The 27,597-nt window shown below is 51.9% G+C and overlaps 9 protein-coding genes across 9 annotated transcripts; 4 read left to right on the top strand and 5 right to left on the bottom strand.

Moving 5' to 3' along the window:
* Positions 1–55: 55 nt before the first annotated feature.
* ASPBRDRAFT_117792 (NADPH-adrenodoxin reductase) lies at positions 56–1,793 on the top strand (the record flags this gene model as incomplete). The annotated part of the gene is made up of 3 exons (XM_067617118.1): positions 56–361; positions 426–860; positions 921–1,793. The coding sequence occupies 3 exons, from the start codon at positions 56–58 to the stop codon at positions 1,791–1,793; spliced, it is 1,614 nt and encodes a 537-aa protein (XP_067483823.1).
* Positions 1,794–2,070: 277 nt separating this feature from the next.
* aspf13 (allergenic cerato-platanin Asp F13) lies at positions 2,071–2,520 on the bottom strand (the record flags this gene model as incomplete). The annotated part of the gene is made up of 1 exon (XM_067626854.1): positions 2,071–2,520. The coding sequence occupies one exon, from the start codon at positions 2,518–2,520 to the stop codon at positions 2,071–2,073; it is 450 nt and encodes a 149-aa protein (XP_067483822.1).
* A 3,453-nt stretch (positions 2,521–5,973) lies between these two features.
* On the top strand, positions 5,974–7,288 carry gprD (the record flags this gene model as incomplete). Its single annotated transcript, XM_067626853.1, has 2 exons — positions 5,974–6,543; positions 6,605–7,288. 2 exons carry the CDS (start codon positions 5,974–5,976, stop codon positions 7,286–7,288), a joined length of 1,254 nt encoding a protein of 417 aa, XP_067483821.1.
* Positions 7,289–11,594: 4,306 nt separating this feature from the next.
* ASPBRDRAFT_116970 (DUF726 domain protein) lies at positions 11,595–14,583 on the bottom strand (the record flags this gene model as incomplete). The annotated part of the gene is made up of 2 exons (XM_067617039.1): positions 11,595–13,796; positions 14,146–14,583. The coding sequence occupies 2 exons, from the start codon at positions 14,581–14,583 to the stop codon at positions 11,595–11,597; spliced, it is 2,640 nt and encodes an 879-aa protein (XP_067483820.1).
* Positions 14,584–14,822: 239 nt separating this feature from the next.
* Positions 14,823–16,441, top strand: sec17 (alpha-soluble NSF attachment protein SEC17). The gene is made up of 5 exons (XM_067624063.1): positions 14,823–14,973; positions 15,054–15,177; positions 15,239–15,545; positions 15,609–15,783; positions 15,836–16,441. Exons 1-5 carry the CDS (start codon positions 14,941–14,943, stop codon positions 16,073–16,075), a joined length of 879 nt encoding a protein of 292 aa, XP_067483819.1. The 5' UTR covers positions 14,823–14,940; the 3' UTR covers positions 16,076–16,441.
* A 191-nt stretch (positions 16,442–16,632) lies between these two features.
* On the bottom strand, positions 16,633–19,791 carry ASPBRDRAFT_204166 (small subunit rRNA maturation protein TSR1). The gene is made up of 3 exons (XM_067621696.1): positions 19,322–19,791; positions 18,781–19,250; positions 16,633–18,720 (listed from the first exon to the last, which is right to left on the bottom strand). Exons 1-3 carry the CDS (start codon positions 19,431–19,433, stop codon positions 16,894–16,896), a joined length of 2,409 nt encoding a protein of 802 aa, XP_067483818.1. The 5' UTR covers positions 19,434–19,791; the 3' UTR covers positions 16,633–16,893.
* A 32-nt stretch (positions 19,792–19,823) lies between these two features.
* ASPBRDRAFT_52162 (WDR46/Utp7 family protein) lies at positions 19,824–21,491 on the top strand (the record flags this gene model as incomplete). The annotated part of the gene is made up of 2 exons (XM_067626856.1): positions 19,824–20,456; positions 20,517–21,491. The coding sequence occupies 2 exons, from the start codon at positions 19,824–19,826 to the stop codon at positions 21,489–21,491; spliced, it is 1,608 nt and encodes a 535-aa protein (XP_067483817.1).
* Positions 21,492–21,758: 267 nt separating this feature from the next.
* Positions 21,759–22,954, bottom strand: ASPBRDRAFT_39059 (urease accessory protein UreG). The gene is made up of 3 exons (XM_067624062.1): positions 22,709–22,954; positions 22,540–22,638; positions 21,759–22,447 (listed from the first exon to the last, which is right to left on the bottom strand). The coding sequence occupies exons 1-3, from the start codon at positions 22,879–22,881 to the stop codon at positions 21,904–21,906; spliced, it is 816 nt and encodes a 271-aa protein (XP_067483816.1). The 5' UTR covers positions 22,882–22,954; the 3' UTR covers positions 21,759–21,903.
* A 707-nt stretch (positions 22,955–23,661) lies between these two features.
* On the bottom strand, positions 23,662–26,228 carry ASPBRDRAFT_52147 (LIM domain-binding protein; the record flags this gene model as incomplete). Its single annotated transcript, XM_067626851.1, has 5 exons — positions 23,662–24,192; positions 24,255–24,524; positions 24,583–24,876; positions 24,939–25,780; positions 25,922–26,228. 5 exons carry the CDS (start codon positions 26,226–26,228, stop codon positions 23,662–23,664), a joined length of 2,244 nt encoding a protein of 747 aa, XP_067483815.1.
* Between the last annotated feature and the right edge of the window lie 1,369 nt (positions 26,229–27,597).

The following is a 27,597-nucleotide window of genomic DNA, read 5'->3' as shown; positions in this document are numbered from 1 at the left end:
CTCTCCTCCGGCCCGCCGGCTCTACTTCTTCCCTCCCACATCGTCTTGCTGCACAATGAATATCCAGCGTGCTCCCTATATATGTGGCCATTGCACGGCGCGGATCAGCCGTGTGCCTATGCGCCGCTCTCCACGTCAGATCTTCTCGCGCTTGGCAACTCAATCGCGTCAGTACAGCCAAGTTGTTCAGAATGACCGGCCTTTCCGCGTGGCCGTCATAGGGTCAGGCCCAGCAGGCTTCTATGCGGCATATCGACTACTCTCCAAGGTAGACAATGCCTCGGTCGACATGTATGAGAAGTTGCCAGTGCCCTTTGGTCTTGCGCGATACGGTGTTGCCCCAGACCACCCGGAAGTCAAGGTAAGGTTACCTTGCTATGAGTCAGAAGACGAGGACGATCCAGCTTACAATACCCGGTCTCTAGAACTGTGAAGAGAAGTTCACCGAAGTTGCGGCATCCCCGCGCTTCAACTTCATCGGCAATGTTGAACTAGGCGAAACCCTCCCCCTCAGCTCTCTCAAGCCACACTACGACGCCATCCTGTTCGCATACGGTGCTCCGAAGGACAAAGAACTAGGAATTCCTGGCGAAAAGGCAATCCGCAATGTCTACTCGGCTCGGGAATTCGTCGGATGGTACAATGGCCTACCAGAACACCGGGATCTTGCCCCGGACCTGACTGCTGGTGAAGACGCCGTGATCATCGGACAAGGGAATGTGGCCTTGGATGTTGCCAGGATCTTGCTGTCGGATGTGGATACTCTGCGAAAGACGGATATAGCCGAGTATGCTATCGAGGAGCTGTCAAAGAGTAAGGTCAAGCGCGTCCGGGTAGTTGGCCGCCGAGGACCGATGCAGGTACGCTCTATCGATTCCATGCACTACATCTATCATATACTTACATGTCTCCGGCTCTAGGCGGCTTTCACCATCAAAGAACTCCGCGAACTGCTCCAATTACCATCTGTAGCATTCGACCCAGTTCCGAAGGACCTCTTCCCCCCGGAAGACGTCATGTCTGCTCTCCCAAGAGCACAAAAACGACTCATCCAACTCCTCGCAAAAGGATCAACCAACGACCCCGCCACCTCCGCCAAATCCTGGTCTCTTGACTTTCTTCTTTCCCCCGAATGTCTGCAGTGGTCCCCCGTTCACCCCTACCGCCTATCCCATGTCAGATTCGCCCGCAACGAGCTCGACCCCTCAGACCCATTCCTCCCCAGCGCCAAAGTCACACCCAAGTACCTACGCAGCGGCAAGCGCGCAGAAGTCGACATCCCCGCCAACACCTTCTTCCGCAGTGTCGGCTACAAATCCCTGCCACTACCCGGACTCCAAGACCTAGGTATCCAGTTCGACGAACGCCGCGGCGTGATCCCCAACGACGGCTTCGGGCGGATCACCACCCCAGCCAACACCGGCGATAAGGAACAGCTCCCGGATGGATCTCTGATCTCGCATCTACCGGGTCTTTACTGCGCGGGCTGGGTCAAGCGCGGGCCTACGGGCGTCATTGCCACGACGATGATGGATGCGTTCAGTACGGCTGATGCTATTGCTGCTGATGTGGCTGGCCAGGATGGTAAAGCGTCCTTGCTTAATTCGCCGGGTCACAGCTCTGGACTTGGTTGGGAAGGTGTCCGTCCTGAAGCTGAGAAGCGGGGCTTGAGGACTACATCGTGGGCTGATTGGGAACGGATTGATCGTGCGGAGCGGGAGCGCGGACAGGAGAAGGGTAAGATCCGGGATAAGTTTGGGAGGGTAGAGGAGATGCTTGAAGTTTTGGGATGATTTTGTATGATGATTGTGTGTTTATATAGACTTGTACAGTAGATACGACCCTTAGAATCTCTCCATTTAAATTACAGAAAAGCTTTGGTTTGTGTTCATCTTCACTATGTTGAAGTGTACTATGCATGTATGTATGTATGTAATATTGCGTATTATGATATTAACAGTAGGTAAGCTGAAGGAAAGTATCCGAAAAGAAAACTCGTGAACCCGAAATCATATCCAATCATAACCATGCCAGATCCACCTCCCAAGTAGACTGCTGAATATCCGGCGCTCATTTGCAGAGACCGACATCCACCTCAGCGTAGGTAGCATCAATACGACCCAGCTGCTCGGCCTGGTTGCCAGTCAGGTTGTTCATGGCCTGCAGAGCGAGGTTGAAGCCACCAGGTGCGGCATCAACGGCCAAGACGTAAATTGTCTTGCCGTTGTACGTCAGAGCGTAGCATTTGCCGCAGTTGGGAGAGTTCCAGCCTGGGATGGTAGGAGCGCCTCCGATGTTGGGGAAGCCCGGGAGAGAGCCAAAGGTGGTGTAGCCCTTGGTGATCAGGCCGTTGGAACCGTCAGAGCACGCGACAGTGGTCAAAGAAGTACCGGAGACATCGTAGGTAGTGTCATATGAGACAGAGACGGTGGTGCCGTCGGCTTCAGCGGTGTCGACGGGTGCGGCCAGGGCCGAGGAGAAGAGGGCGAGGAGAGAGGTGATGGTGGTGAAAGTCTTCATTGTGGTAGATGAGTGATAATGGTCTTTGTTGGATGTAAATGTAGTGGTCTTTGGTAGTGGTTTGCTCTTGAGGAGTGTAGAATGGCTGCTTGTATGAAATGAAGAGGACAATATCTGGGATTATCGAGCTACTTATATCTTTCCTTCTCCTCTTCCTCTTCACTTGAAGCTGTAGTAGCGGTGAAATGGCAATGGATATTCCCGGGAGGCCCTACCTATCAAGGCGGCCAAGGCTCCATAATGTGGCATAGATTTGGGAGGCCTGATGCTCTGAATAGAAACACAGTCACTGACATCACGTCTGTTTGCTATACTAGGTCATTGAGGGGTATAGATCTGCAAAGCACCAGCCCGAAGTGAGACATTCTTCTCATCAGTGGCGGGCAACACCGCATCAATAACGAGCGGAGAGACATGCGGGGGGCGCAGTAATCGCGGCGTGAAGGGTCCGAGCCAATAAGAGAGAGCTTGGGTAGACCCTGAATGAGACATACAGCCTTAGACTCTTGTCATCTGTCCGGGACCTCCGGCTGGGATGAGACGGGTGACTTGTCCTGTGCAGATGGTCTGTTTATAAACGGAAGTCCTATTCATAGGTCCCAAGTGGCACGACTACTACCTCGGACACGTCCGGGTCATGCAACAACCCGCCAAGCGACGCATATTGAAGCCCGCAGGTTACCGACCAACAACCGAAGTTCCCTATCGGGCATTAGCCAAAACCAGCATCCGGTGCTTTTAAAAATATGTGAAGTGTGGCTTCCAGCATATGCGAGCGTTGCTTGAGGCCTGCAGCATCAGAACTGGCTACAGCACTCCAAATTCAGGCCTTCTCCAACTACTAATGAAATAGAAGGTTCACGAACCGTGCACCTTAAATGGGGCATTCCTATGCCAAGACAGAGAGCCTCCCAGAAAGGTTGTCTAGCCCTGGACTCAAGAAGCAGCTTCTTGTCGATCAATCCTTCCGGATCCGAAAATCGGAACTCAGGCTTATGAGCTTTCGGATATGTATGCAGGTTGGCTAATGCTTTCTCGAAGTGGAAGAACAGACACACGTGCCATTGTATGGGCAAGATTAAGGCCCAAACACTTATTTAACACCTGACACTGAGGCCATATGAGGCCGCCCTCGGCTATTGTTTAAAGAGAGCTCTTGCCGACACGACGAGGTCTCAGCCACTGCTGTTGTGGTTCTGTCCGACGCTTTCCTCAGCTAAGACAGCAATTGGACGAGTATCTGCATGGCCGAACTGTCGGAAAGCCATCAACTTGCCCAAGCCGAACTAAGTCAACGGCAGATCATGCGTGAATAACTCATGATGTAGATCTTTGGCGACTATAGCATTCAATTCTCATTGTTTGCTTTCAGATGCCAACCCTGAGTAGATACGATGCCATAGACGGAAGGTGGATTGAAGTGGTTTATAGATACTCAACCACCGGCTGAGTACCATGGTGAGATGTACCATCGCTGCACGAACCATGGTTCCAATTTTATGCTAGGAGTTGTCCGGATAGGACCTACCATTAGCCTTCCCAGCACGACCATTCCAGAACTGCTCGAATGCCTTTAAATGAGCTCATCGGATTAGCGTGCCCATTCAAGCTGCACCCCCGCTGCAGTCCTTGGTTCGAATCACTAAGTCATATCGAATCTATGGGATCAGCATCTTAGCAACGTGAATCGACGACAATAAGCTTTCGGCCACTCTTACCCAATGCTCATTCTCTCCTGAAGATCTTCACCCAAGGACGGGGTACAGCTGCAGAATATTTCTTTTTCTTAACCGTTTTTTAGAACAGGAGTCGGAGGGTTTCTAATTTAGCCATCAACCGCCCAAGTTGTGTCCATGCTCGGAGAATCATCTTCGTCATAAGCTTCTATGTGGGCGCGATTATCCGGGGGCGAATTTGTAACTATGGAGCCAAGCTGAACAATTGGTACCGAAGAGCGGGAGGTGGAGGTGATGGAATATTTGTAAGCTTGTGGTTGTTGCTATTCCCAGCAATAATGTGCGAGCGAGGTCGGAAGTGAAAAGCTGAATTGGTGATGAGGCTCATGGGTTCTCAGGTGACTGCCAAAAGGAGGTACTTAATATCGCTTCTGTCGCCGTGTCTGAACTTCCCTCTCGGCCTCCTCTTTCACATTCGCACAATGTCGCTGTCTCTCTACGGTCTACATGCAATTGAAAATTCTACAAAGCACGGCATCCTTTCCTATAAAGGAAGGCACTGGCATTCCAGGTCTTACCCGCTGGGTTTATTGATCCCAGCTTACTGGATCTCGATAACTTTCTTTCGACGCGCCGTCACGCTAACTCTACCGTGTGCCACCTCAGCCCCTCTCCTCGAGTCGACGCACTGTTGATCTGATATTCCTTGGTTCCGGAATACTATCCAATCAGAACTGCTTGGTGGTATATCTAATAGTGCTCGGTGAAGGCCACCACATCGGAAGGTTCTTTCCGTCTGATTAGAGATCGTAGTCCGGAGATCATCAACCATTCCCCTGGTCTGCGCGACACCAAAGAGGCCCAGGAGGCACCAGGGGGCCCCTCAACACCGCCTAATAAGACGCTTGCAGATCCTCTCCGTTTACTGCAGGCGACTCTGCAAAAAGATACTTCCGCCCCTTAGTCTAGCTCGACTGCAGGCAAACGTTTGGGGAATCTGTCATTCCCGAAGTGGCGGATGCACTATACCGGGCCGGAATAGTTCACTCTCAGGATAAGTCTGTTGTGTACGGAGTACATTTGCACCACCTACCCAGGCCATCTCCAATAATCCTCAATTGTGTATCGCCACATTGCACTCTCAGGTGTTAACCCCATAACCGCCGGGGAGCAGAATCCGATGATTGATCCACAGGGGATGGAGGCTCTCAGGTCAACGATCTAAGCACAATCACCCCTTTCCCTTCCCAGACCATTGGGAGATCGGCAATTGCACACTAAGGTGGGAACGTTCGACCGCTTACTTGACTCACTGTTGGATGCATAGCGGAGAATACCACGACTTAGAGGTGGGTCTGGTAAAGAGACCGTGCGGACTATATCCCACTAAAACACTTACTATGCGAGCTTCGGTCCCTTTCCTGCACACGCTACTACTCACTAAAACTGGTCCATCCTTGCTCATTCGCACCCCCCTCCCGAAGATTATCTAGCGATCTGTGGCCCCTTAACCAAATCTTATTTGACCCTTTGCGGGACAGCAAACATGAAAAACAAGAACGGGAAAAAAATTGCTTGCAAAAAGCTTTAATGGGGCCGGGACCATGCCCAGCCTTTTCGATCCATAGGAACTCATTTTCTGGTCCGCCAGACATGCTCCAACCTCTACTTCTACAAGGTAGGATATAAGACGCGCGCCGCCTGTCACTCTTTCCTAAGCCTCGCTTGGACCCTTGGACTTTATTCCCCTCGAAACTACAGTTGAGGGTGATGAACAATGCTCGCTCTACTACGATTGTCACGGCTGCTAGCCAGCGATGGTGCTGGCCAAACGCACCTCGCTAGTCGCTCAAATACCGAGGTAGTTGAGGGTAGCGATAGAGCAGGGTTCATTGCCATGGGAGTGATTGCACTCTTTTCATTCATTTCGGCCCTTGGCCTGTTGTCGTTCCTTACTTACCGATTCATTTTCTGGCGCAAATACTACAAACGACCTTTGGCGGAGAACCAGTATGTCGTTCTCATTTACAACCTCCTGTTAGTCGATCTGCAACAAGCAACAGCTTTCCTCATCTGTCTCCACTGGGTATCAAAGGGTCATGTCTACTATCCCAGTGCGCCCTGCGTTCTTCAGGGATGGTGGATTCAAACGGGCGATCCCGGAAGTGGTTTGTTCGTTCTGGCGATTGCCCTTCACACATGTGCCGTTGTGCTACGAGGCCGACAATTACCGTACCCAATATTCGTGGCCAGTGTTGTTGCGCTATGGCTGTTTATTATTATCCTGGGGTTGATCCCTGTTGGGATGTTTGGCTCTGAGACCTTTGTGATTTCTGAAGCTGGCTGGGTAAGCGACCGCAAAGATGAGATACAGATGGACGAAATCACTAATTCACCGTGTCTTGCAGTGCTGGATCGGACCCGACCATGAAACCGAACGTCTTTGGGTGCATTATCTATGGATTTTCCTGGCAGAATTCGGCACGGTCGTTCTTTACGGTCTCATGTTCTTCTACCTGCGACGCCGAATGAAGCAATCCGCCACTCTCCGACAGAATCACCAGGAAAACCTGAAGCGATTGAACCGGGTCGTCATCTACATGGTTATTTACCCGCTTGTCTATCTTCTGCTGTCCCTGCCGTTGGCCGCCGGGCGTATGTCAACAGCACGAAAGGTCATCCCCAGTCGGCAATACTTCGCCGTTGCCGGTTCGCTGATGGCGTTATCGGGTTTTGTCGATGTGCTTGTGTATACGCTCACTCGCCGGCACCTGTTGCTCGAAACCGAACTCAGTACTACGGACCGGATGTACAACTACACGGAATCGAACGCATACCAGACACACATCACCACGAACCGGGATGGGAAGAAACCGCGGATGGGATCCCGATTCCGGCGGGGCATGGGGATGCAGAGCATCAACGACACGGTCAACGACAATCGCGATTCATCTACGGAAGACATTGTGCGCAAGACGGACATGGAACTGGCCGAGCTGGGCCACGGAGTGTACCAGGAGACGACGATCGAGATTTCGCACGAGCCAGCGGACCCGGAAGACTTCCAGAAGGGAGGTCGCCACAGCGGGTGATGTGGATGGTGGAGCATCAGGTTTGGGCAGATGGCTGTGCGATTTCATTACCACTTTTACATTCCTTTCGGATACATTCCCTTCCTTTTTCTTTCATACACTACTATGCAACGATCCCTGTCACGAGAGAGACCCCATGATAACCATTCTTGAGTATATACTACATATGATATTACTAATTGAAGATAATCACTAATTTTTTCCTCTTGACGAAAATCCTCCCCTAAGGGATTGACATGAACTAGTCTGACGAATAGTTTACTGGCAATTTCGGCCATTCTAGTCCTGAATCCGGCGGCGTAATACGCGTAGCATCCACCCGAACCACCACACAATACGAAGCGTCCGTGAAGTCCGTCTCCCAACCAATGAGCGCATCCACAGCGCCTCCAACATCACGATCAGCGCCTACCAACCCCCACTTAGATCGAAGCTTGAGCGAGCCGGTTTGGGGGAAGGAGGGAGAAAGGTCCCACAGCATCGGATCGCGTAGCTAAGGTTTCTTAGCCTCGCATGGTTGAAAACCATCCCTCTTGTTCTCCTTCTTGTGCGAGTACCAGTCAAGTACCACCAGCATTTGGAGGGTTATGTTCGGCCCCAGGTCCGCTTTTCCCGCTTTTCCCGACTTACCCAATGGAGCAATTTCTGTTTTGGTCTTAGTCACTTTGCTTACACACGTTCTTACTGGATGGTTTCATTCGGGGTCTTGTTTCATTCGGTTAGCTAGACCACGACTTCCAAGTTCTAGTCCCAGGGCTCCTATTCGGGTTGTTCCGTTCGGGATATACTGAAATGGTTGATGGGAGGTCCAGGAGTCCAGACATGTTACTTTCGGCAGTTGGAACTCTGGTTGATGGATGGATGGATGGATAGGAACAGGCCGCGTTGTACCAGTGGTACGGCGTGTTTGGTGGTTTGCTTGGTTGGTTAGGTTAGGCTAGGTTAGGTTATGCTGGCTGCTTTATCCGAAAGAAGAATCTGTTCCAGATGATGGAATTGCAGAAAAGACAAACAGACCCTGAAGAACACCCGATACAGGGGATGATATTCGAACTTCTAACTTTATTGTTGGAAACTTAAGATGGATTTTGTATATTTGGGTTTGGCTAGAATATTCCCATGCAGGAGAGAGAAAGACAGAGTTGCTTTTTTCTGCAGAGTTAAAGACACTAGTAATCGACTAACTATAACAGCCTGCCTAAAGTAGTACCAGTAGGTATTCGCCACTGTGTGAGTGAGACCACACCAATTCTACTACCCTCCAACAAACAACTGACAATAACATTGAACCTCAACCTATCTACTCCGTACTTTCTCAACAACATCCAAAAACAAGAGTAAATAAACGAAAAAAAAACCTGCATCCATCACAACTAACACCACTTCAGAAATAATAAGCGACTTTTATTCCCGTCACGACTACTACTACTGCCAGCCACACCGCGTTTAATCCTTCTGTCTACTGTTTAGTGTCTAGTGTCTTCTCCGTACGCCCCCAAAAAAAACCAAATCCCCACCAGTCAATATAATCCATTCTCCATAACCAATCTACCTAACGCAAGCCACACCACAACCGAGCCATTCTCTAGTAAGTTAGTCTACGGAGTAGTATAGTTAGTTATGCAACATTACCCACTGAGTAATTGATTAGTAGTCTAGTCTCCGACGGGATTCATCTAATTTCTATTGATGTCACGTCTTCCCCGAAGATCATCCCGATGCCCGAGGTCACCGTCGTCGTTGTTAGTAATTCCGTCTTTCCTTTCACCCCCCGTGGAATTATTCCTTCTCCCCGGTGCTTGTTGCCGAGGCTTTTATTACTTAATTGCTCCTGATTTTTGAGAGGAAGACTAGACTATCCAGACTAGAGGGGACTAAAGTAGTGTAGACTAGTGTACAGAGTAGGTTCGGAAGACGGTTGCTAAGGGGGTCAGTTGGGGACTAACTAACTACTCCAGAGTAGTGATTTGTTGTTCATTCTTGGATTCTGCTGGTTATTTAGCATGTAAGATGTATGTGTCATTGAGATGGTATGAGTAGTACTACGTTAATCAAGAAGACTAAGATTGAGCGTTGTAGACAACGATCATGATTTCAGATACTTTGTAAAAAGTACTAGTTAGTTAGTAGTAACCAGAGTGTGGACACTGTAGTAAGCACTTACTGTTAGTAGTCAAATCGTTGGACTGAATGCAACCTAAGTGTCATCGATGCTTAAGATCAACCGTTTAGAACTCGGGTGTCTACGGTTGTCGGTGCAGGCAGCAATAGTACATCCTACTAATACTATAGTTGTTTACTTCTTTTCCTGCCATTGGTGGGAGGAATCGGACTTTTTGTGTTGTCGATCGTTCTGGTTTCCTCTAGTCGCTATAACCAGCCTTGAAGTGGTACTTTTTAACCAGTTGTCGTAGTAGTGTAGCACGGTTTCCGGTAGACCGGCATGCATGCATAACTATCTCCATTGACAGCCCTTGGACTAGTAATGCAGTATAGATGTTGAATAAAACTTGAGGAAATACGGAACACCTTCAACCCACATCTACTGTATACTATGAAAATAGTATCCCCTCTTAACGTCCAGCCTTATTGCAGCTTTAACATCCAACCCATTCTTCTCAAACACATCATAAACAAGCATCTAAGAGAACATAAGGCGTCCAAGTAAGCTTCGCCCCCTTCTGGGCATAAGCAACAAGCTCCATGACTCCCACTACCAAGATTCTGAACCGAGTCATGACCCGAGTATACCAAGAAATATGTACCAAACTACGACATCAACAAGATAACCCGATATACTGTGTAGAATAATCTATCTTGTCCATCCCCAATCTTCTTTCTTCGAATCCATCATTTTCGGCTGAGGACGCCGCTGTGGGCTTCAATAAAACCAGAAGAACATAATAAGTGTGCAACAAACCATTGCCATGAATAAAAAATAATCCACCAACACTAAACACAAATCAATGACTACACAGTCGGTACTAGACTGATTACATGTCCTCTCCCTAAAATAGGCACCAACGGTTCTACATATTGAAAACGTCAGAATCATCCAGTGTCATATCCATCCCTCATCAAGGTGAAACAGCCATGTTCCTCCGACATGAGGAACCAAACTCCACACTTACCCGCTCGCCCACACTCCCCGCCATGTAACTATATGAGAAGTGACAACTTGACAATTGACTAACTAGTTACCAATGAAGCACGGAGTATCTTTTTTTTGACAATTTGTTGTCTCGGATGAATCCACCCCTTTTTCTATCGTTACTCGTTAGTAACTTGCGCCGTTGGAATTGGGGGTGCGGAGGTGTCTTACTAGTAAGACAATAACTAAGTAGTAAGTAGTTACTACTAACTGTTTACTAGATTGCTAGTGGTTTATTGAACGCCGGGTTAATGGGAGGACGTACTAGGTATTAGGAATCATGATATTCATGTGATAATTTCTTCTACTACATATTCCACAATCACTGCAGCAATGGTCTCTTGTCTGGGACACCTTACATAACTAATGGATATGCACAGTGTTTAGAGACACTCAGTAAGAACTCACTACTCTGCAATATCGAATCCCACAGTAGGATCCAAGTAAAGAAAAACGGCAATTATTAACTTAAATTCGACTTACTAGCGAAATCAATAGTAAAAGGTAAACCAGTTGCCTTATCGGACACTAAATGCCATTCATGTGTTGGTGGCTGCAATTATTGAAAAAGCGTTTTGGAAGGATTCGCGCTAGTTACACACATCCATGCTGTTATTTAAATTGATCTGCGAGATTGTGTAGACCTGAAGTGAGCACCATATGGCTGTGGATGGGCTCCAAATTATTTGTACTTATCCAATGTTATCGTACTACCTACCAGTTTCTACTATGTATATAAGACGGAGCAGGGAGGGGATATGGTCAGGGGTTGGTGTGAGGGTGTGACAGGTTACCCGAGAAAGTTCACTACTCACGGCCGTTGATGGCTTCGACTATTTACATTCTACTAGTAAACGTGGTGATCGTCGCGAATATCTACGAAAGTTCTTTTTGCAGTGACCGTTGCGCTTATGCATGTCTTGCAGCCAGGCTAGAGGTAAGCATAACTATGGCTGCGGTGCTGTTGATCCGCGTGTCGTAACGGTCGGCGTGGTTTTGCCGTTATCGATCACGATCATCAGATCGATGGTCATGCAAGATTTACACTGGATTTCTGCAGTAGATATCTATTCGGTGACTGCCATCAAGGTGCATGGTAGGCGAGTACACTGCCACTAAAGTGACACTAATATTGGATCATCAAGGCACTAACATCTAACTCTGCTCTGATGGAAGTGGGCGTCTCTTGATCTTAAATTCAGGTCGCGCAGGCTGACTTTCGCTTTCCTCGGACACCTCCATGCGAGAAAGTCGATCCCTCGTCTCCTGTTCAACCTCAGCATGCATTGCGTCCTCTTCATTTCCATCACCATTGTCCAGCACACGCTGTGCCGACTCGTCACCCTTTACTCCCGCACGACGCTCATTTTGGATCCGTTCTTGCTCCTGCTTTTTGTCCTTCACAGCCAATGCGGACTCCTCACGAGCCACCTCCTGGGCATCTACACTTTGCAGGCCAACAAGGCCTAGAATGCGCCCGATGAGAAATTGGTAGCGCAGGTGGCCGCTGACGGTCTCGCTAACATCCAGGTTCTCAACGCCGGGCACGCCCTGAACAGGCTGTAGACCTGCCACGCCGAGTTGCAAACTGCTGGTTCGGTAGAGAAGAGCGAGGACGGCATCATTCTCAGAGTACACGTTGATCAGCCGACCGCTAACAACGCTCCGTAGACGACGCCAGTGCGGTGCGTTGGACGGAGTGGGTGATCCCATCAGAATTGCTGATTCCACCAGGTCGTATGCGCCCCGTTTCGCCAGGCTTTGCAGGCAGGAGAAGATGACACGGGAGCCCATCGAGTAGCCGATTAATGTGACGGCACGCTCACCCTGGACCTTGCTGATCAGCGCATCCGCAAGAACCTCACCCGCTTTGTCTGCTCGGGCTTTGGCAATGCTGAACGGGTTATCAGCCACACGGGCAACCTTGAGAAGACCAAGAGGCAGCATCACCGCGCTCATGATCTGCGCGAAAATTGTCCGGGAAAGCACCTGTCCACCCGCCGCCCAGGCAGCGCTGGTAACCAATAAGTTCATAGCGTTTCCGAGCTTCATCAAAGGCTCTGTTTCCCAGCGCAGACCGAATACCTCGGAGTCGGCTCCAATGACTCGCCAGGGAACAACAAAGTTGTCTTCTTCCGTAACCCAGCCGGTAATTCCAATCGTGACCCGGAGCATATGGTCGTTCTGAGCAGCTTCCCTTTCGTCTTCAGACCTCTGTCGAGAGCCTCGAATAGGCAGGAAAGCAAAATCGTCCACCTCACGGGCATATTTGTCGACCATGCGTCCCGTCATCCGACCTCCGTAGGCACCGAAGAGACCACCCACGATCACTCCGCTACCTGCAAGGGCACCTAAGTAACCCGCAGCAGCCGTGGCCCCGAGACCTAGGCCTCCCAAGACTGTTCCAAGGCCAGCTGCAACAAGCGGCGCGGCAAGTCCGCCGGTAATGCCGATCAGTGCAGCTCCTGCGACCGAAGCTATCCCAACCTTCCATTTCCTGGAGGAGTCACGTTTCTTTTCTTGGCCTTCTTCCGCGTTCGCGAGCTGAAGAGCAGTGTCCAGCAGTCCACGCGCGACCTTGCCCTCGTCACCATTGAGAATAGTGACATCGAGATTCAGACTCGACGCTACATACAACATTAGAACTCGCGAGCGAGCATTGTAGTGCTCAAGACTAAGCATCAAGAGCAGTAGCGAGTGGAGAATCAATAGTCTTTTAGCCTTAGGTAGCTGCGTAAGAGGAGTCTCCACAGGTCGGTACACTTCACAGAGCTTCTTCAATGAACCTTGGTCCTCATCTATTTCCGGTTCAAGCAACTGCTGAGCCGAGTCTGATTCACCGGCATTCTCTTCAGACTCCTCATCTCGATTCACAACCTCACCAATCCTCAGCAGGACCGAGTCTCTCCAGTCATCAAAGCTGGAGAGGGACTTCGCCTCTGATTTAAGATCTTGCGCAGTGGGCTGATATTCCGATTGAGTAGTCACAGCTGTGGTTTCCTCTCTCTGCGCATCCGACTGAACAGATAACGGATCCGTGTCCTCGTCCTGTTCATCGGCTGTTTGCTCACGTGAGGTGTCATTCTCCTTTGAGGTTGAACCATGGAAGTTTTGGACGATCGCATTTCGCATGTGTTGTGTGATTTCTGCGACCAGGACTGTCAGGTCGGCTCGCTGAGGGCGATCCAAGATGGTGGTCAGGTCTTGGTCGCGGTCGCTCTTTGGCGGAGCGGGCGAGGGCGAGGGCCCGGATCCGAACTTGCTAGCATGCTTTTCCTTGAATGACTTCCACATAAATGCAGATGGCCACAAATTCACGTTCCAATATGGATTATTTTGCCTAGCCTTCCGCCTCAGCTACAGAAGGGTTCGTGGAGGGACTATCACAGTTGCACAGAGAATAAGGAGGTTGTCGGTTTCAGCATTGGCAATGAGATCATGGATGACTCAGCGCCCAGACCATTGTCAGCAATGGTGAACTTGGTTCGTTATTTTGGTTACCTGTCAGCCAGGCTGAACCCAACTTCACTTGAGCTGTGTTGTAGTTAATGGGCGGCTTAGCTCATGCTGAGTTTCCCGTATCGACGACGAAGAATTTTCCCTTGGTCTTGGACGCGTAGGCAAGCGCGTTTCCATCCCAAGTATCCCCATCGGGCCGCTCATTCCTTGGACTCTCCACTCGTTGAATTCTCTTGTTTCGACCAACAACTCTCTCCTTGGACAACGCCTCTCTAAGCTGTTCCAGTCCAATTGTATTCTCCTGCACCGCTTCCGGAGTTTCATCCCTGATGCTCTGCAGGGGCTCCACGCCACTGGCATCGATGCGCTGGACCTGCTTCACAAAGTGAATCTGGGATTCGAGCGTCTCAAGCATCTTCTTCTCTTCTTCCTCGTTCGCGGGCTGCGGAAGAGCCGAGAGACGGAGGAGATGGCGGAGTTGCGTCGGAGTCACTGACGGAGCAGATTGTTTGGCGGACTCTTCAGGTAGCAACGAGCGAACAGACCACGTAGGCTTCGCAAGCATGGCGTCAATGTCTGCGTCGCCTGACTGGGAGGCAGAGTACATGCGCCTGGCGGTGCTGCACCGTAGAGGTTGGCGACAGATCAACCCAGACAGTCGGGGGAGATTTGCACGGAGGAGCATGGTTGATGGAATTGTAGCAGATGCAGGAATGTAATCAATAAGTAAACGGTAACGATTTCGAACAATTGAAACAATTGAATTCTTTTGTGGCAGTCGAAGATTCCATAGAAACTCTTTGAGCGAGAAGCAGGAAAAGAAGCACGCACGTCCAATGGACCGGGCGGAAAGTGGCCACCGCCTACGTTGACGGCGCGGCGGGGAGCTCGCCATACCGCGAGGCTGCCCAGTAAAGTAGATCCATCCTCTCACTGCTTCTCCTCATCTTCCAGACATTCATCCCCACTTCTCTTTGCCCGCAAACTGACCTCGAGCATCACTCTCCTCTTAACCTGCTCGGGCCGACAACTTCTTCACAAAATGGCCCAAGATCCCCGAGTTCTGCTCCAACGAGTAATCCCCCCCGAAACCCCGCTGTCCATCATCGCTATGCTTGGAGTCCGACGATCGCTAACCCCCATGACGTACGTTAGGCCGACAAAGCGCTCAGCAGCGCATCCGGTGGCTTCAGCTTCTTTGGCGGGAAGACAGAGAAGTACGAGAATGCGGCTGATCTCTACACACAAGCTGCGAACGCCTTCCGAGTGCAAAAGCAGAGTAAGCCACTGATCTCCCCTGTCTCAGATCAACGAGCTCTAACTCGTTGCCCAACGATCAGACAAGGAAGCCGGTCTTGCCTTCGAGAAGGCCGCCTCTATCCAAACCCAGAACCTCAATGAGCCCGATGATGCAGCAAACACCCTGGCCGAAGCGTTCAAGGTCTACCGCAAAACCGACCCCGAAGACGCCGCTCGCGTGCTCTCCAGTGCTATCCAACACTACGTGCTGAAGGGTAACCTCCGTCGCGCAGCCACACAACAGCAGCATCTGGCCGAAGTGTACGAGGTGGAACTCGGCGATACGAAGAAGGCGCTGGAAGCCTACGAGAAAGCAGCGGAGTGGTTCGACGGTGACAATGCCGAAGCGTACGTTTCCATCCCTCGGGATTTCTCATTAACCAATATCTAACTTCATGTGCTGCTTTCCAGTCTTGCCAACAAGCACTACCTGAAGGCAGCGGATCTGGCCGCTCTCGAAGGCGACTACTACAAGGCTATCGAGCACTACGAGCGCATCGGCCGCTCATCGATCAACAACAACCTGATGAAATGGTCCGTTAAGGACTACTTCCTTAAGGCTGGTATCTGCCACTTGGCGACGAACGTGCGGCTGTCCCCATCCATTACCCTTTTAAAACACTACTGACCTCACACAGGACCTGGTGGCCGCCAACCGTGCCCTCGAAAACTACCGCGACATCGACACCACCTTCGCCTCAACAAGAGAGCACCAGCTCCTCGTTGACCTGACCCAGACCATCGAAGCCGGCGACCAGGAAGCATTCGCCGACAAGCTGTTCCAATTCGACCAGCTCAGCAAATTGGACAAGTGGAAGACAACTCTTCTGTTGCGGATCAAGAACAGTATCGAGGAGCAGGGCGAGGATTTCTCTTAGACTCATTCTATTCTATTATATTCCCAGCAACAATATCATTTGTTTTTCTCTGTTTCACTTCAACATGTTCACCCATTCGCTTGTTCTTGATGGCCTCGGATTAGTTACCAGGGCAGACAGTATATGGCCCCCACCCTTACCCCTTTGCTCCTTTTGATGTTGGCTGGTCCCATGGTAGATGGATGCTGTCACATAGTTACGTGCCGTCTGTCTATACCCCTACAAACATATATGATCTCCTTGCTTGTCTTGTCCTGTTCTATCCTGTTTCGCTTATGGATTGTTCTATCATATCTATTGCTGAACATAGGTTGCGCGCGCCTATGAAGGAGTAGCCTGCCGTACTGACAGATGTCAATTAATGAACAAAAGTGTCGCTCCAATGTTTTAGTAGAAGTAGTATTGAAGTAGCAACCCATCTTCTTTGATGATATCAATACCGAGGATGGCAGATACTGACTTGCTTAGAGTGCATACCATGGTCTACTTTATTTCCCATAATCTCAAGGCAGTAGATCGAAAAGTCGAGACTACCATTCAAAGGAGATTGAATTATGCACTGAACCACTTCCAAATTTTTGTCTATCCATAGAATCAATTTATCAACAAACGATTTTCATAATCAGTAATAGTTCATCAATTCATGCCGAAGCGAACTTTTGTGGTATCATGAGTAAGTATGTGAAGTATGTAATGTATGTAAGTAATATCTCTATATCATTCCTGCATGTCATGCCATGCCATGTCATGTGCTCAAACCCGAAAACGGCTTCCCAAAGCGAACAAACAACGACACAACACAATCCCTAATAATTTTTTCAATAGACCACATCCTCCAGAGCGCGAGCCTTGCGGGGGAAGACCCGCTTGTAAAGACTGATACCGATAGAGTCCTGGGGGTTGATCTTGGCGTCGAAAGTAGCCTTGAAGTAACCGTGCGTACCGAGAGATTCCTTGATGTAACCGCTGCGGCCGCGTCTGGTCCAGAGCTGAAGGGCCTTGAACCACTGGATGTCCTCGGCGTTGAAGAACATGTAGCGGACGGTGACGACGCGCTTGTGGATCTTGTATGGGTGACCGGTGAGGATGGCGCGCTTGGCGACGACGCGAGACTGGTCGGGGGCCACGATGGTGCCATTTCCGATGAGTTCGAGGTTGTCGAAGTTGTTGGAGTCGTCCTCGGCGGAGTCGAGGACCTCGGGGTCCTGGTTGGACTTATTCTTAAAGACGAGCACAGGCACAGCACCCCAGGTCAAAGGACCAATCCAGGAGGCGACGGCGCTGCGGCCTGGGTGAAGGAAGCGGTCGAACTTGTGCACGTTGTTGGGAGTGTTGTCGCCGGCGGAGAAGATGGGGTTGACGACCAGACGGCGGGGACCGCATTGGACGACGAGCTGCTCCTTCGACTTCAGGGGCTCCTCAACGCTGGAGTTCAGGTGCATGTTGATGTTGACAACGGTGTGCTTGTGCTCGTGACGGAGCAGAGAGAAGAGGGATGTGGGCTGGGGCCGGCTGCGGAGGGTTGCTGGCACTGCCTTGAGGTGCACATCCACACGCACACCAGGGTTGACACCTCCGACGAGAGCCTCGCGGAGGAACCTGTTCCTAGATCCCTTGTAGTCCGCGAATTGGAGCAGGCGGCGCCACCCTTCGGGCTCGTGGGGACGGTCTTCTGACGTCTCCCAGGGGCTGGTCTTGAAGCTCTTCAGACCTCTGAAGCGGGCCAGACGCTCCCGAGCGAGAACATTGGGGTGAAGCTCAATTTCGTCAGGGAACTCCAGATCCTCGTTAGCCTCGTTTCTACGGCTCGCACGGAATTCCTCCAGGTCTTTGGCCTCATCTTCTGGTGACGGATCGACGAACATCTCTGACTGGGGATACTCCGATGGGCCAGCCTCCGTCATGGCATCCCTGTTATCGGGGAAGACACCATCTTCGGGTGCTCCCGCGGTGTCCATCTCCATCTCTTCCACTTCATCCTCGTCTTCAAGGTCAGAACCGGAGTCGGACACATTGTCCAAGAACCAGGCGGATTGGTACTCCGAGGTACCCTTTGGTAACCTCTTGGGCTTGGGGGGGATGTGAGAATCGTCATCAGAGAAGTAGTGGTGGTCGTCGAGGAGGACACCCTTGCGCTCTTCCTCCACAGGGAAGTCGTCGTCCTCCATCTCAATCTCCTCTGGTGCCACAGTGGCCATATCATCGCAGTCTGCAGAAGGTGCATCCAACAGCTGCGGAGCTTCTGTCTCGTCGACATTCATAGCATCATCACGCTTTCCGCGGGAGGTAGCGAGTGGTGCTGCTGTGATGGAACCAATCTGGAAGTCACCCCAACCAGGGATGTGGACCAGACGGTCCGCCTTCAAGCCCTTGCCGCGGACAACGCCAGTAACTACAACATCGTCGACCTCCTCCGAGTTGATTTCCGGCCACTGAACGTTTTCGACGAACATCCAGCTGCGCTCGTCACGCCAGCGGATACCCTTGGGTGTAGCCGTGCAAAGGGAACGGATGGCGTTGGAGCACTCCTGGCGAGAGTCCACCGAAAGGACCTTCTCAACCGATGGGAAAAAGTGGTTCGCAAAAGACTTGAGAGAAGCTGCCACCTGCGGGCGCTTCTTGGCCGGGTTGATTTGGTCAAGACCCTACGCAAGTTACAGTCAGTCACAGAGGTAGCCACCGTGATATACAGGGTATAAACTCACCTGAACCATGGCAATAACGTTCGAGATACCCTGGCCCTCAATGGACCGCAGCAACAGCTCTCCTTGTTCCTCCACTTCGACCTGGGCGGACAGCGCCAAGATCACAAAGTCGGCCATCCGGCACACATCCAGAGCGTTCATCAAGTCATATTTCGCCGGGATGTACTGCAGGCTCTGGCGGAAGCGATCGACGCGAACCCGAGTGGCGGAGTCTGGGGAAATCTCCGCGGAAACATCGACACTCTCGTTCAAGGCCCGGATGATGGCAGCCACATCGATATCAACGGAAAGCGGCACAACGGCCACATGACGCGGGGCACCGTTCTGACCAGTGAAAATGCTGACGGACTGTGCCTTCTCCTGCTGCTTCAATTGCTGCTTCTGACGAGCCTGGTTCCGGCGATCGAGTTTGGATTTGAGCTGCTGGTGAGGGGTCTTGCGCGTGCCCCGCTCCTCTCTTTCGACCTTGCCTGAAAGTGTGTCAGTATATGACGCTATTTCAAGAAGACAAGCACAGTGTAAATCTCTCCGGTGCACATACCCTTGGCCTTATCCTTCAGCGCACTCTTGGAGGCATGGCGAGTCTTGTATGGTTTATTGGCGGATTTGGTTGTGGATCGGTGGTGATGCTGCACCGTCTGGGTGGGCGCCATGTTGGCACCACTAGACCCTTTGAATCGGTACGGAAGAGAGGCCAGCGTGAATACTGTGTCTAGCGAGAATAAGGCGAGGCACCTAGATACCAGAGATCACAAAAAACAAAAGCGTAGCCTCTGGAGGGATCTGGACCTGATACTCCGGCGGCGGTTGGAGAGGAAAAAATTAGGCGGTGGAGGAACAAGCGAGGAAAGCAAAGCCGCTCGGCACGGATTTTCATCTTTTGACCCGCAGAAAAAGCTGCCGATGAGCCTCCGTCTGCTCTACTAACTTTTATTGACTGTACGACGTTTGGATCATTTGTCGTTTTGAACCAAGTCTCTTGTAGGGGTTTTCTTTTTCTTATTCTCACATCTTCCCCTTCTCCTTATCGATAGCCTACGCCCATGGCGGGACCAACATCAACGGCCGTTGCGCCGGCCGACAACAAGCGCAAAGAAAGCAAAAGATTGATGGAAGCGCAAAAGACATACGGCCGGGGTAAAGCCATCCACACCCACAGTGTTCGAGACAAGAAACTGCGCAGCAACCTCAAAGCAGTGGAAGACAAATACAAGGAAGCAGCTCTGAAGGCCAAGGATGCGGAGATTCTGCTCGAGCATGATGCCGGATTTCTCGAGCCGGAGACAGAGCTGGAAAGGACGTACAAAGTTCGACAAGATGAGATTCGCGAAAGCGTCGGCATCGAGACGGCCAAGAAGGGATTCGAGCTCAAGTTGACCGATATGGGCCCCTACCGGATGGACTACACAAGGAATGGTCGCGAATTGCTGTTGGCCGGGCGCAAAGGGCATGTGGCGACGATGGACTGGCGAAATGGAAAGCTGGGGTGCGAGTTGCAATTAAACGAGACTGTGCGCGATGCTCGGTGGCTACACAATAATCAGTTCTTCGCCGTGGCGCAGAAGAGATCCGTCTACATCTACGACCACGCCGGTGTGGAACTGCACTGTCTCAACAAGCATCTTGAGCCTCTCTTCCTTGAATTCTTGCCCTACCACTTCCTTCTTGCGAGCGCTGTGAGTGCACCTACCTTCCAATTTTTTACCACAGGACCCTCACTTACCAAGTTTTCATAGCAAATGAGCGGTTATCTTAAATACACCGACACCTCGACGGGCCAAATGGTCGCTGAGCTGCCCACCCGCCTCGGTGCTCCCACCTCCCTCGCCCAGAACCCATGGAACGCCATCCTACACGTCGGCCACCAGAATGGTACTGTGACGCTCTGGTCACCCAACTCGCAAACCGCCCTCGTGAAAGCCCTCGTCCACCGCGGCCCCGTCCGCTCCATGGCTATTGACCGCCAAGGCCGATACATGGTATCAACCGGCCAAGATCAGAAGATGAACGTCTGGGACATCCGCATGTTCCGCGAAGTACACTCCTACTCGTGCTACCAGCCAGGCGCCTCCGTGTCAATCAGCGACCGGAACCTAACAGCCGTCGGCTGGGGCACGCAAGTCAGCGTATGGCGAGGCCTCTTCGACGCCGCGGCGGCGGACCAAGGCAAGGTCCAGAGTCCCTACATGGCATGGGGCGGCGACGGCCAGCGCATCGAAAACATGCGCTGGTGCCCGTTCGAAGATGTGCTCGGCGTGGGGCACGACCAAGGTTTCGCCAGCATCATCGTACCGGGCGCGGGCGAACCCAACTTCGACGCCCTGGAGGCCAACCCGTACGAAAACACCAAGCAGCGCCAGGAAGCCGAAGTGCGCGGACTCCTGAACAAGCTGCAACCGGAGATGATCTCGCTGGACCCCAACTTCGTCGGAAAGCTCAACACCATCAGCGACAAGAAGAACCGCGAGGAACGCGATCTCGATCGCCGACCCGAAGACCCCATCGAGAAGCTCAAGAACCGTGGTCGTGGTCGCAACAGTGCGCTGCGCAAGTATCTGCGCAAGAAGGGCCGACGCAATGTCATCGACGAAAAGCGCGTCAAGGCCGAGATGTTGCGCAAGGAGCATGCTGCCCGACACAAGGAGAAGTTGCGCTCCGAGAGGGAGAATTTGGGCCCTGCGCTGGCCAGGTTCGCCAAGAAGGAGATGTAATTTTCGATCTCTGTCTGGGACGAGTGCACTTGTGTTTAGTATTCTTCTTGTCGTTCTGCTGCTGCTGCTATTGCTGCTGCTGGAGGAACGACTTTCAGATACCCTGCTTTAACTATCTAACCAGAGGATTTCTCTGTTTCCTTCTCTCCCTTTTTTATTGTCCGTCTGTGTGTCACGATCCTTCTTTTCGAGCAACTGTGTTGTCTGTCTGTCTGCATTATAAGGGCGTTTGTTGGGGTGAGATACAAAAACCGGACATGTTGGGATGTATATCAATCAAAAAGTTTCACCATGATAGAGATTAGCTTACTACTTCTTACCACCGCCACCATCTTCACAATCAAATAGAAACAAAACAGAAATGAATAAATGAAAAAAAAAGGTGAATTTTTTTTTATGACCAAAATTAAGTCTAAGCATCATCCACACTCCCCGACCCCCTCTTCGCACCAGCCTTCCACCTCGCCAGACTCTGCTCATAAGCACCGCTCGACTTCCAAGCACTCAAGATCAGATTGACAATATCCGGCACCCTCGTCCCACTCTTCACCACCGCAAACACCGTCGGTCCACCCTCACGCATCTTCGCCGCATCCCTCTCCATAACCGCCAAATCCGCACCCACCGCCTCGGCAAGATCAATCTTGTTCACGACCAGCAGATCCGAGCCCGTGATACCCGGCCCACCCTTGCGGGGCACCTTATCACCACCAGCGACATCAATCACGTAGATGATGAAATCGGCCAGCTCGCGACTGTAGTTGGCGGCGAGGTTGTCGCCACCGGATTCGATGAGGAGGAGGTCAGTCTGGAATTGTTTGTGCAGGGTTTGCAGGGCCAGGAGGTTGGCGCTGATGTCTTCGCGGACGGCGGCGTGAGGGCAGCCGCCGGTTTCGATGGCGCGGATGCGGGAGGGGGAGAGAGCTTTGTGGCGGGTGAGGAATTCGGCGTCTTCTCTGTTTGTTTGTGTAAAGAAGTCATTGTATTAGTTCTTGTTTGATCACTACAGATAGTTGTAAAGATTGGTGGAGGGTGAGAGGGAGTTTACCTGGTGAAGATGTCGTTGGTGACGGCGGCGATGTTGTACTCGTCGCGGAGGGCCTGGCAGAGGGCCAGCATGAGGGCGGTTTTGCCCGATCCGACGGGTCTACATGAATGAGTTAGATAGAAGCCCAGGATGGGTGGTAAGTGTGATTGATTTCTATAACGTAGCTTACCCTCCAATGCCAATGGTAAAAGCACGGTCCGTCCAGTCACGCTCCTCAATGAGAGGCGGCTCGCGGTTCAGGTATGAACCGGGACCGTCGAGGATCTCGTGGGAGTGGCCGTGACCACCGAAGTCATCATGGGAATGGCTGACGTCGTTGTCGTGGGAGTGAGAGTGAGACATGATGGAGAGATTTGAGGGGGTTAGTGAAGTAAGGAAAAGAAAGAAAGAAAGAATGAGAAAGTGGAGGGATGAAGTGGAATGGAGGGGTTGTCAGTAGAGGCCCCAGGCCGGAGACTGCCGATGCCGATGCCAGGCGCAAGTTGCGAGTGGAGAATCCCCGCCAAAACTCCTACTAGTCGCAGGTTCGGTACCACGAATTATTGCTGAGAAAAAGTAGTAATAGTAAGTAGTAGGAAATGCATTGCTCTTCCTCACGTACAGTAGTAACAATAGTAAACGGCAAGCAACTATCAACACAGAATTATTTCCAGGGGTTAGACAACCGGACGCCGGAGCACTTCAATCGCCCATGATAAAAAATAACGTGGATATCAAAAATCCTGCAACGCTCAACTTCAAGGATATGTGTCAGCTCGCACCCTCAATCCCCGGGCGGCAAAGCACATGCAGATAGGGACATCAGTCAAGAAACACGGCAAAATCAGTAAGCCCAACGCAAATCCACATAACACGCATCTCCATCTTTCGCATGAGACATCAAAGGGGGAACGAAATCGGCAGCTATGTTCAACATATAACAGGAGTCCCGCAGATGGTTCGGAACGCAGAAGAAGAGCCTCGCACATAGGTATCCTAAAGGTACGCCATATCCCCGCCGCGTGAGACTGAAAAGAGAAAAGAGGCTCGGAGAAAAATGATGAGAAAAAGAAGACACAAGCACGCCTGGACCAGCGGCAAGCATGCTACCGGCAATATTACTGGCTGACCGAGGGAAGCAACTCAGGCACCCCCTTTCTGCTTTTTAGCCCCTACTCGAGGACTGGCCTTGACTTTGGGGGCAGCTTGACCGGCTGCCCCATTAACATCAGGACCGCCGGTATCATCGTTCTCCATCTTCACGGTGCTAGCACGACGGCGCTTGTTACCCACATTGGGACTTGCGCTAGCACTGGTCCCCTGCGGCATGTTGCCCTGTACTTGACCCTGGGGCATCATGCCTGGGGGACCCGCAAGATGGCTCTGGGCAGGACTGGGGTGCGCGGAGCCGGTCATATGGGGCGAACCCTGAGCGCCCGGCAGACCGAGATGAGCCATGGCGGGGGATGCAAATTGGTTAGGCATGCTCATACTGGGAGCTCGTGGCTGGCCTTGCTGTAGGGCCGGGTTCATGGGACCCTGCTGATAAGCGGCATTGGGAGCCGGCGCCTGCATCGTGTTCACCAGAGTTCGCAGGGCCTCGGAGGGTGTTAAATGGGGATTCTGCTGAGAGAATTGGAACAGGACTTGCATGTGAGAGATGGTTTCCGCAACCTACAGCACAAGAACGTCAGCAGAGTACTTTGGGGAAGGCAGAGATCACGTCAAGGGCTCACCTCAAGGAAACTCATCACAGCCGTGGGCACACCATTCGGTGTGACCATGGATTCGGGCAAGGTAAACGCAGGCTGTTGTGCTTGTTTGGCCTGGGCGCGTTTGCCCATATTCTTGGACACCTTGGGGCTCTGTTTCTGTTGGTCGGACAGCTCCAGAGCCTGTAGCTGACTCCTAGGCAGGTATTCGTTGTGATCCAGCACCGCAATATCGAGCATTTCAATCTTGTTGTTCATATCGAAATGAGCCGTCATGTTTGCGCGCGCAAAAAGCTAGTCACCGTTAATATAACAAGGAATATCAGAGGGACAAAAGGCCGAGCATGCATACCTGACTTCCATTCGCGAACCAATAGATGAAAGCAGTCTTCGCACTCTCCACTATGTGGCCTCCGTTCGGCGAATCCCTTTCCCGCGCTCCATCAACCAGCATCTGGATGTGTTTGATTCCACTCGTACACTGGGTCAAGTAATAGCGCGCCAAAGCAGGAGTGGCGATTTCGAACTGCTTCGAGGAATTTGCTTGGGGATTGCAGACGGTATGTCTGAGAACACCGCCTGGTGAATAGAACCTGAGCACGAAGTTATGCCATTGGTTGAAATCGGTGCTCGCGTTCTCAGTACCCTGTCGGCAGTTAGTACTCGGCCAGGTGGACATAGTGAGCTACAAAAGTGAATTTAACATACAGAGATGTAGCTAAGGCTTTCGGCAAAGGAGTTGAGCTGCAGGATGGCAGCGCCTTTCATGTTCATCCGTTGTTGTTGCTGCTGTTGCTGCTGCTGCTGCTGCTGCTGCATCATCATAGCAGCCGGGTTTTGCTGCTGTTGTGCCTTAATCTGAGCCTCCTGGGCAGTCATCGGTGGCTGTTGTTGACCTTGCTGTGGGCCCTGCTGGGTAGGTTGAGGTTGAGGCTGGGCCTGGGCTTGGGCAGCTTGCGGCGCTTGTGGTTGCTGACCCGGTTGCTGAGCTTGCGGCAGCTGTTGCGGAGGTGGATTAGGAGTGGGTTGCGGCTGAGGTGCTGCAGGCTGCTGTTGCGGTGGTTGTGAAGTAGGTAGCTGCGGCGGATTCGGTTGAGGGGTTGCACTCCCCTGGTGTGGGGGCGGACCCGGCTGGGGTTGAGGAGTAACACTCTGAGCATCGTGTACGTTCTGGGGTTGTGCCGCTGCACGTTGCTGAGGCGTCTGCTGGCCGGGTTGTCCTGCTGCAGCCGCCTGCTGGGCTTGCTGAGCCTGGTGCGCTTGTTGCTGGGCTTGCTGCATAGCAAAAAATTGTTGTTGCTGCTGAAGATTTTGCGGCTGCCCATGTGGCATTTGTTGGAGTTGCATCTGCAAATTAACCGGACGCATGGCAGGGTTCGCCTGCATCGCCGCGATCTGAGCTGCATTGAGGCCGGGTGTCCCATTCGGTAGCTGCACTGGTAACCCGCCGTGTTGTTGCTGTTGCTGTTGATGTTGATGTTGGAGCATCATCCGCTGCCTGAGATATTGCTGCTGTTGGTGCTGCTGCAGGAGTTGAGGGTTGTTGGCAACTAAGTGATGAATGGATTAGCGTACGATTATATGAGAAAAGTACCGACACAAACTGGAAAAAGCAACGGGATCAAAACGTGCAGGACAACACGCGGAAAGGGGTGCAGCCCTGAAGAAGAAAAAGACTGTAGAAAACCTACATTGCTGTGCAAAATGCGGCTGCTGGAACATGTGCGCTTGAGCAGGGCCAAGATGCGAGAGAGCATGAGCCTGTACAGCACCCCCTGGACCAGTTGTGCCAGCTCCCGGAGGCATCCCACCCATCACCGGTCCGCCTTGACTGACCTGAGGACCTCCTGGTGCCGACACTCCTGGATGCACCTGCTGGACCATGCCAGCACCGGGATGAGCATTGGGATGTTGACCGGGAGCCATTGGATGACCTGGAGGCAAACCGGGATGCTGTGGGATGCCTTGATGGGCAGGGAATGGTTGCGCCATCATCATGTCGTGGTTACGAAGTCGCCGATAACGGGACTCCTCAAAGTCGGTGAAGGACGGGAAGGAGAGGAGGAAAAATAGGGAGCACGACTATATAGGACAAGGCAGGCAAATTGGGAGGTCAAAAAAGAGAGACGTCGAGCGAAAAAATAAGGCAAGAGACCGTCGTGTCGACTATCCGGCACGCAGAGGGCGGGCGTCGGACTCGAAGAGCGCGCTTGACGTGGAGGCACAACAGGCCGCTTTTAGTGTCGGAGCGGAGGCCAAGACGCAGCTGACGGGGCGATTGAGCCTGCGTCGGTATCACCCAGGACCACACGAGATCTGGAGCATGGATCGGGACCGGCCTAATCACCTGTGCCCACCAGATCGGGAGGGAGGAGAAGATCCTACACCTCCAATGTTAGTGGGAGGGAGCGATAGAAGGAGGCTGGGGGGGTGGTGGTGGTGGAAGATCGGGAACGGGAGGAAGTGGTGGTGGTGAGAGACAGCAGGAGGGAATGATGGGTGCTGGGCAGTGAAAGTAGGTAGACTAGTAGTAATGTGTAGTGATGGGATTAGGGAGGCCGGGAGGTGTGGAGGGGCTAGGGGCCAACGAAAAGCGAGACGGGCACTTGTCGCGATCGCCAGTTCAATCGCTCGATAACGAACGGGGCGTGCTGGAGATCGAAGTGGTACCCAAAAGACACTCACCACGCGCAACAAAACTAGCAGCCCAGTAGCGGGACGAGGGGAAAGGAGGAAAATCTGGAGGAGGCGGGAGAGGAATGATGGGGGGAGAAAAAAAGAGAGAGAGGGAAAAAGAGCGAGAGAGAGAGAGAGAGAGAGGGAGATGGAGAGGGAAGACAGGAACCGTACGGGAGGGAAGCAGAAGATAGGCAGGGAAAGGGACGAGCCAGCGAGAGAGAGTACAGCCGGACAACACTCACTCACAAGAGAGAGAGCGAGAGAGCAAGAGAGGCCCATGGCGAGATCTTCTTCCTTCCTCCGGCCTGCTGAGGCTTTTCTTTTCTCGCTCCTGATTCGTCCGTCCTTCACGATGGCCACCCACCGCGACTTGTTCGCTATGCCTCTTTCGGGTAAGCCGGCATCACGTGGGATCCGGAATAATATTCTTGCGCGTGGGCAGCATTTATTATTTTCGGTCGCGATTTGGTTTTTCTTCCTTCTCTTCTTCAGCATTCGCCTCTTCATGGCTCAGCACTCTTGCCAGGCGGCTTTTCTAGCTTTTGCTGGAATTGCCTCTTGATCCTGTGCACTTCCAGTCTTCATGATTCTGGCCTGGATACGCCACGCGTCAATTGCATGCCCAATAATAGCTTTTCGCAGTATAGATGCATACTGAGACTGATACATCAGACCACTACACTAACAC

This window comes from Aspergillus brasiliensis (assembly GCF_001889945.1).
Source record: "Aspergillus brasiliensis CBS 101740 unplaced genomic scaffold ASPBRscaffold_2, whole genome shotgun sequence".
Lineage (NCBI taxonomy): Eukaryota > Fungi > Ascomycota > Eurotiomycetes > Eurotiales > Aspergillaceae > Aspergillus > Aspergillus brasiliensis.
This window is presented reverse-complemented; position numbering and strand designations above follow the sequence as displayed.

Coding starts and splice junctions, on each gene's coding strand:
- sec17 (XM_067624063.1), top strand. CDS start 14,941: ATGGCCCAAGATCCCCGAGTTCTGCTCCAACGA. Junction 14,974..15,053: donor CCCGAGTTCTGCTCCAACGA/GTAATCCCCCCC, acceptor GACGTACGTTAG/GCCGACAAAGCGCTCAGCAG. Junction 15,178..15,238: donor CTTCCGAGTGCAAAAGCAGA/GTAAGCCACTGA, acceptor CCCAACGATCAG/ACAAGGAAGCCGGTCTTGCC.
- ASPBRDRAFT_204166 (XM_067621696.1), bottom strand. CDS start 19,433: ATGGCGCCCACCCAGACGGTGCAGCATCACCACCGATCCACAACCAAA. Junction 19,251..19,321: donor GCTGAAGGATAAGGCCAAGG/GTATGTGCACCG, acceptor ACACACTTTCAG/GCAAGGTCGAAAGAGAGGAG. Junction 18,721..18,780: donor ACGTTATTGCCATGGTTCAG/GTGAGTTTATAC, acceptor TAACTTGCGTAG/GGTCTTGACCAAATCAACCC.
- ASPBRDRAFT_39059 (XM_067624062.1), bottom strand. CDS start 22,881: ATGTCTCACTCTCACTCCCACGACAACGACGTCAGCCATTCCCATGAT. Junction 22,639..22,708: donor TTTACCATTGGCATTGGAGG/GTAAGCTACGTT, acceptor TCATTCATGTAG/ACCCGTCGGATCGGGCAAAA. Junction 22,448..22,539: donor ACCAACGACATCTTCACCAG/GTAAACTCCCTC, acceptor ACAAACAAACAG/AGAAGACGCCGAATTCCTCA.